The 8,269-nt window shown below is 37.6% G+C and overlaps 1 protein-coding gene across 1 annotated transcript; it reads right to left on the bottom strand.

Moving 5' to 3' along the window:
- Positions 1-205: 205 nt before the first annotated feature.
- LOC132007091 (trafficking protein particle complex subunit 13-like) lies at positions 206-1,093 on the bottom strand. The gene has a single exon (XM_059385225.1). The coding sequence runs from the start codon at positions 1,091-1,093 to the stop codon at positions 206-208; it is 888 nt and encodes a 295-aa protein (XP_059241208.1).
- Positions 1,094-8,269: the final 7,176 nt, after the last annotated feature.

Genomic DNA, 8,269 nt, shown 5'->3' with positions numbered 1-8,269 from the left:
CAAGAAATGTTAGAGACTACTTAATTGAAGATGAAATCAATAGATTGCTCTTTCTGAAATCAACAAATGGTTAATTTCACAGGCATTCACAGTCTCCAAAGAATTAAATGAAAATAATCCATATGTTTGCTCTTAGTTTATCATTTTGATGCTGACAAATGTATGTAAAACTTCTCTAGGGAAAGCATAACACTAGAGATTTTCTTCAGTTTTTCATTTTAACCATGGATGGTATTACACAGACCTTTGCAAGGTCATCACAGACATATGTTTTTTTTAATACTTTGTCTGTTATCTTTATGCTAGAGATAACTTGCAGGCCCAGTTTCAAGGACAGTAGTGTCAGGGTGAAGCAGAGAGATGAACCTGGGGGCAGCTGTCCAAGATACCTTCCTGAATTTCCACACCAACGAATAGAATCTGTATCATAGGTCTTCAAAACCAGTTTCATTTTCCTACCACTACAGTTCATTATCTTACAGATAATATGAAAAGGCTCTTCTATAATTACAGTATCCGGGATTTTTTCTAAAGACAGCTTCATGTTTCCATAAACTGGAGCTTTTCTTTCAAGCTGGATTGTCTGTAGCATTGCCATTTCACCTAGATTTCTCTTCCATATTATATCCAATTTTCCCATTTCTGTTAGTCCCTTAATGATACCAGCTTTCTCTGAAAATTCCTGTTTAAGCTTAAGGTAGTACAAATACTGGCGTTCTTCCATTGACTGTAAAAATGTTCTTGTTCCAAAGGTACACTCATCTTCACCAGCCTGATTGATGGTATTTAATTCTTCCCCAGTGTACATTTCAGGTGGGTTTAATGAAACTTTTTGTATAAAGACAGTTGAAGATGAAATATTCTGAATTTGGACTTCAAGAAATAAGTCACTCTTCTCTGAATTATAAAACTTAGTTTTAACTTCCAATGGTGGGAGGAAAGGAAATAAGCACAGTTTACTAAAAAACATCTTTCCTCTACACGTTTTGCATAGAAACTGAACCTGCAGGTATGACTCTTCCAATGTCTTTACTTTGTCATGAATGACATCATCAATACAACAATTGGATGTATGTTCTGTTATGGTAGCCATGACGACCAAAAGATGTAAAGGCTGAATGCTTGACTGAAAATCAGTATTTTCAATATGATTTTTGCAACTTAATTGCAATCATTGGGAAGTCCCACATAAATGGAATTTTTCCTCTCAAAATGTAGTTCTATGAATTTATGATAAAAACAACATTTCTCCCAAACATTGACATTTCTCTAACCAGTCATGGGCTGGTTAGAGAAATTACCAGGTAAGTTGCTATATTCACATGTAAATGGAAAGTTAGTGAATGAAATATGCTTAATAGATAGCAGCACTTTGAGTGTCATAAAAATCTGTCTGGGTGGATTCCCTTCCATTTTGACCACAATTTTGCCCTGTTTTAATAAAGCACTAGAGTTAGTTTGAGACAGGTATGGTGAGATGACAGACATGGAGATAGATAACTAATTTTGAATGAAGAGTTTTTTTACTCACAACCCCCAAGAAAAAGTGGCATGATGTGCCATACAGGGCTACATAAGGATGCACTAGGGTTGGTCAGAAGGCAAGAGTAAGAGAAACACATGGGTACAAATCTTTATTGGGATTACTGTGAAAAGACAAAGCAGAATAGAGTAAGCTGACTAAAGTTGGTTAATTTGAATAATGTCAGCAGGCTCCTGGCTGTGGGGACTTTCCCTAATTGCCTGGTACCTGTTCCTGAGGTGGTATTAGGGCAAGGGGATAGTGGGTCAAACTGAGAGCTCCATTAAGGAGGAAGTTGGATGGTATGGGCTCTAGGCTGGTTGGTTGTTGTGTGAGAGGCATTCTCACAGAGGAGTCATATGTTATCTAGAGGAATTAGCTTGTCCTGGGAGGCGCAGTCTCTCCCAGGACAGCAAAGCCTCAAGATGTCAAAACACCATAAAACACTGATGATTTTTTTTAAATGTGTGAGTAATATACTCACTGTATGTAGTCCCTGGGGGAAAACGGTACAGATAGGCTCAGAACAAATCAAGGACACTGCACAGAGGAAAGGACCTGGTTTCCAAACAACTCCTATTTAAGTCAGGTTTCAACATGAAAAGTAGAACTAGTAGCAATATAGATGGTGATCAATAGAGATAGAAATAGATATATAGATGATGATAGATGGTAGATAGATAGATATTTATAAGGATTTGGTTTACATAATGATGGGGGCTAACAATTCTTGTAATGTCTTCTCTGTATCTGATGCAAATGTTTGAAACCTGCAGGACAGGCAGAAAGGGAAGATCATGAGAAGTTTGGAATCTCATGAACACAAACTTGAAGCCAACAGAATAGACTGAAACCTATGTCCATTTTTAATGCCTCTGAGTTTAGTGGTAATAGTATACTGTAGAAGCCAGACCTCCTTGTCCTGGAGTTATACACACATAACTACCTCAGCTGCTGCTTCATCCTGAATTAAGTCAACAGAGAAGCAATAATGTGTTTATGTTACAATATGCCTGCTGCCTTCATTCCACCTCCAAAATCTTGGTAGAATCTTCCTCGTATACCATCCTAATCGGAAATATACAACACGTGGAATTCTGAGAAATGTTCAGCCTGGTAAAGCTGACATATTATAAAATCTATCAATAGCTCCATCCCTGCCACCATTGCCATTTTGCTCATGTGTCCATTGGAAATGTGAAGCATGACTGGTAAAGGAGCCTAAGTTATCTAAAGAATAGGGCAACTTAACCACCTGAGTAGTAAAATCCTTCTTTGCTAAAGTTACCCTTCAATAGGCATTCACATGAGCTAATATTTTCATATTATGAAGTTAATAATATGAACTAATATCTTCATATTCTGTGCTGATATGGAGAGTTGCATCCACATTTCTTATCCCCAGACCTCCTCATCTCTGATTTTCTAGTTGTGTTTCTTCCAAGTTCCAGACTATCCTGTCAAACCACTGACCACAATTTACCAACTGCTATAGACTACTACCTCTGACCATTTCTCCTTTTAAATAAAGTGAACAGCAGATGTACTGCTCACAGTTTTGTACATTGGGAGGATTTTTAGTGACTGTTGTCCATTTCACTGAGGTAGAAGGTGGCTGAATTTTTGTGAGATTTCCTGTTCTTCTCTGGTACATGTTTCTTAGCAAAGTGTCTATTGTAGGTATTACTTTCTGTTACAAGGTCCAATCAGCACAATACTATCAACTTAATGGACCAGCATGATGTCTTTTGGAAGAGAAAGATAGTCAAGGTCCCTGACTAAATTATGACATAGGTATGGAGATTTGATATATTCTTGAGTTAAGACAGTGAATTATATTGCTGGATTTACCAGCTCAAAGTAACTACTTCTGGTGGTCTTTACTAACAACTACAGGTCACCCTTGAACAACACAGGTTTGAATGGTATGTGTTCACTTATTTATGGATTAAAAAAAATCCCAACAAATGCAATACAGTACTGTAAATATATTTTTCTTTCTTGTTATAATCTTAATGACATTTTCTTTTATTTAGCTTATTTTACTGTAAGAATACAGTATATAATACATATACAAAATATGTGTTAATCAGCTCCTTATGTTATCTGTAAGTTTTCTGGTAAACACACTATTAGAAGTTATGTTTTGGGGAATTCAAATGTTACATGAACAATTTTAACTGCATAGGGGTTCAGGGCCCCAAACATTGCATTGTTCAAGGGTCAAATGTTTAGAGGGAAAAAAGTATTTTCCAGATTATTAATGCCATACTAAGTTTGGGGTATGTGCTAATTTGTTCAAATAATAACACTACATTTAGAATAGGAGCTGCACTTGGAGTCATCACCTGATTGAACTTACAAGATCTACTATTATCCAAGACTCATCTGCCTTCTGTACCAGCCAAGTAGGCAAGCGGAATGGGAATGTGATAAGAACCACTAATTTGTCATGTTTCAAGTCTTTGACAGTACACTACAGTTGGCAATCCATCTAGGAATGTTGTATTTTTTTAGTTGACTACTTGTAGGTAGACACAGTAATAGGGCCTTCTACTTAGACTATCTTCCTATAATCTCCCTTGCTACGTAGGTCAGGAAATCATTATGTCCATAGCTGAGTGTGTTTATTCCAATTATGCATTCTGGATCTGGGGGAAATAACCAAAGGGTGAGTTTTGTGGATCCACTAAGCCACAGGGAGATTGATCTGTGCCCAATATCTAGTGATGACTTGACCTCCATAAGTCACTACTCTATGTGCTGTAGACTCACATTAAAATCTCCAAGAATTAGTTCAGAGCCAGTGTTCAGTAACCCCCTAAAAGTCTAATTAATTTTCTGTTCTCACTGCATAAACCCCTGATTAATGATCACATATCCCTTTGGGGAAGGTAGGCAGAAAGAATAACAGTAAAATTATTTACAATGTAATAGAGGTTTTCCTCAATGGAACATGCCCTCCCATTCTTTCAAAGGGGATTTGCATCTATAAACTGGTTCCATTCTGCACATTTATCAAGGTATTATATCTCATTTGATGATTTTGTTCACTAAACCTAGATCACTCCTGCTCAGACAGATCAAATAAGAATTTCATAAGCTACCCATCTATTTCAGATTCTAGGACCCCATAATCACAATTACCCAATGCTGTAGGTCTCTGTAAGTTAGGCTACTCTGATTATTGATTTGACAGTGCTGTCAATTACACTAACCAGGCTTACCTTGTCTTTGGCAATTAAGCACTACAGCTTGGCCCCAGCTATCTAGGAATCTCATCATCCCTATCCAGATTAGGGATCCCTGTTTGATGGTGACAGTTTCCAGCGTAACATCTGACCTACAGGAAATAGTAACTAGAGAGCTGAGGCTCCCCTCACAAATTTATTTCATACAATCATGGTGAAAGGTGTGTACTTTGGATACTTCTGAAGTGGGCAAGCATGTCTCGTATGATAAATCCACTCTAACATCCAAACCTCCCTAATGCTTTGGATTCTTTCCTCTTTGGTATACAAAGGCAGTTATGGCATTTCAACTTTATTTGATACAACTTTATATTACCATCACTACCATCATGATTCCACACACTTACGACTCATTCTCACACATACTCCTCAAATAATTTTCTGGATAAATTGAAAATATAATGCCATTCCTTTAGTGTATATCACACATCTTCACAGGTCACACTTTGTACTTCATCTATTGGGGCCTACTGAGGCTTGAATCTAATACAGGTCTAGAACCAAAGAGGAAGTGGTGGGAGTAGGTCCTGAGGAGAATTAGCAGTCCCTTCCAAGGCCCCTACTTAAGCGGAGGTCATTACCACTTTTTCAGGTAAAGGGGAAATAACACAGGCAGGCAGGGATAGATGTGCTGTTTTTGTTACAGTAAGCAGTTATACAGACATGAACAGGAGGGGAGAGAGGAGGGTAACAGATGAACAATTGCCAAGGACCACCTGGTTTCCACCCAGAGACTATCCCATCTCCTTTAGACCAACCACTTTTGCACTTAACACAGGCTGATAAATAGAAGATAAGGGCCACAGGGGCTTTTCCAACTTTGGAACATGGGCATGTAGCTTGTTCACTAGTAACCTATTAGGCTGTTATAGTATTTTTCTTTGTGGTTTGCCCACCCCCCACAACCCCGGTGGGTTGTACTTAGGTGGTCATGGGAAAATGACTAACACAAACTCTCATAAACGTTGGTGGGGAGGAAACCAAGCAGAATATGAGCATGGAGCAAAAATATCAAGATGAAAGGGAGATCAAATAAACTCCCTTGAAAAACACAATGAGAAACTCAGTGTTATCACCCATCATTGGGTCAGCCTACTCCTCTGTCTGTGGAATGTACTGTTGCTTTTTGTTCAATGAAAACATTTGCTACTTTAGCTCCCCATAGAGTCTCTCCACTTAATTCTTTCCTTTGAGAAGACAAAGACTGAAGAGTTCCACAACCCACCACTGGGTAACACTTCTACCAGTAAAAAGGGCTCAGCAGAATTGGGGGACTGAGGTCATTAACATCGCCACCTTCATTGAGATCTGTGCAGAAGTCTCTGTTCTAAATCTCAAGATTCCATTCCTTTCCAATTAATTCCCTAATTTTAACAGAAGAGAACCTATGAACCAATTTGTATTGTAATTCAGCCATTCACACAATGACACCCTGAGTTTCATTTTCAGAAATCATAACCTTGCATCTACAAAAGAAAAAGGTTTCCTTCAGGGAAGACACAGAATTTTTCAGGTCACTTTTGTAGATTAGATTAGATTAGAATTGAAGCTCTCAGCTTTCTCTTTCCTCACTTTCGCCAGTGCAGTTAGGAGCAACCAGCAACCAGCCAGCTTCATATACTATTCATTGTGACTAGAATATTTCAATGTAGTGAATACTTAGTCACTTAAAGCCATGCCTTCTAGGGGCGCCTGGGTGGCTCAGTGGGTTAAGCCGCTGCCTTCGGCTCAGGTCATGATCTCAGGGTCCTGGGATCGAGTCCCACATCGGGCTCTCTGCTCGGCAGGGAGCCTGCTTCCCTCTCTCTCTCTCTCTCTGGCTGCCTCTCCGCCTACTTGTGATTTCTCTCTGTCAAATTAATAAATAAAATCTTAAAAAAAAAAAACCTCTTAAAGCCATGCCTTCTATAGCTGTCTGATAACAGGTATCTAAAGTTGACAATTTGATGAACTCTTTACCATTGCTTGACATGGATTTCCAATGTGTTCTTTATCACTGAAAATAGAGGAATTAGTGCTTCTAAAACAGATTAGAGAAACAATTCCAGAAAACCTAACACTGGTTAAAAGATAGTGTCTTTAAGATTCTGTCCCTTTAGTTTAGCTTTCTCATACTATCTACTTTACCAACCACATTCATAACAAGTAGGGAATATATCTACCAGAGGTACACATTAAGTATTATATAAATATTCATATAAATGGAACCATTGTGTAGTGTGAGTTTTCACATACCTAAGGATACATATGCAGAGAAGTATATAAGCTAGTGTAAAATTTTTTTTAACAAAATGGTAATGAATCATTCTCACAATTTATGTATATATTAGTATGTACAGACTCATGTGAGCATAGAGAAAATTTTGGAAATATCCATCTAGGAAGAGAGTAGAGTAGGGATATAATCATAGCGAGGGAAGTTACAAATAAAATAAAGAGAAAAACCCATCAAGAATAGAAAAAATAGGGGCGCCTGGGTGGTTCAGTAGGTTAAGCCTCTGCCTTCAGCTCAGGTCATGATCTCAGGGTCCTGGGATCAAGCCCTGCATCCGGCTCTCTGCTCAGTGGCGAGCCTGCATCCCCTTCTCTCTCTGCCTGCTGCTCTGCCTACTTGTGATCTCTCTTTCTATCAAATAAATAACGTCTTTAAAAAAAAGAATAGAAAAAATAATTTATCATTAATATATACATAACAAGACATTTTACTGAAAAAGCACTAATATGGCTCTGGTAGTCATCACAGGGAAGGAATCTTAGGTAATTATTATATTTGTATCCATATAATGTTCCCTATTATCTAAATTTTTCAAGTTTTTACCTAAATTCCCATTAATAAACATATATTGTAATATTAGTTTTGGGCCTAGAATTAAGGAACTCATCACCTACATCCAACACATAGTGTTCATCACAAGTGCTCTCCTTAATACCCTTGTGGGTATCAACTTGTCTGTGTTCTCCTCTAGGATTTTGATAGATTCCTGCCTCACCTTGAGGTTTTTTATCCATTTCAAGTTTATCTCTGTGGATGGTGTAGGTGAATGGTTGGAAAATTACATGCTAACAGTTTGGGCAACATACAGGAAATGAATGAATTTTTAGAAACACAAAATCTTCTATATCTGAATCAGGAAGAAGTAAGAAATATTGAACAGATCAATGGCTAGTAATGAAATTGAATTTGTAATGAATCAAAAAACTCCCAATGAACAAAAGTGCAGGAACAGATGGCTTCATTGGTGAATTCTAAACAAACATTTACAGAAGAGTTAATACCTCTTTCTGAAACTATTTCAAAAAATTAGAAGATGACGAAAAAGTTCCAAATTTATTCTATAAGACCAGAATCACCCATATACCATAGACACTACAAAAAAAAAAAAAGAAATAAATTTACAAAGCAACATCTCTGATAAAAAATAAAATAAGATGATGGGCACCTGGTTGGCTCAGTCAGTTAAACATCTACCCTCAGCTCAGGTAATGATCTCAATAT

This window comes from Mustela nigripes, chromosome X (genome assembly GCF_022355385.1).
Source record: "Mustela nigripes isolate SB6536 chromosome X, MUSNIG.SB6536, whole genome shotgun sequence".
Taxonomy (NCBI): Eukaryota; Metazoa; Chordata; class Mammalia; order Carnivora; family Mustelidae; genus Mustela; species Mustela nigripes.
The sequence above is the reverse complement of the archived record's forward strand: the minus strand, read 5'-3'. Positions and strand labels throughout refer to the sequence as shown.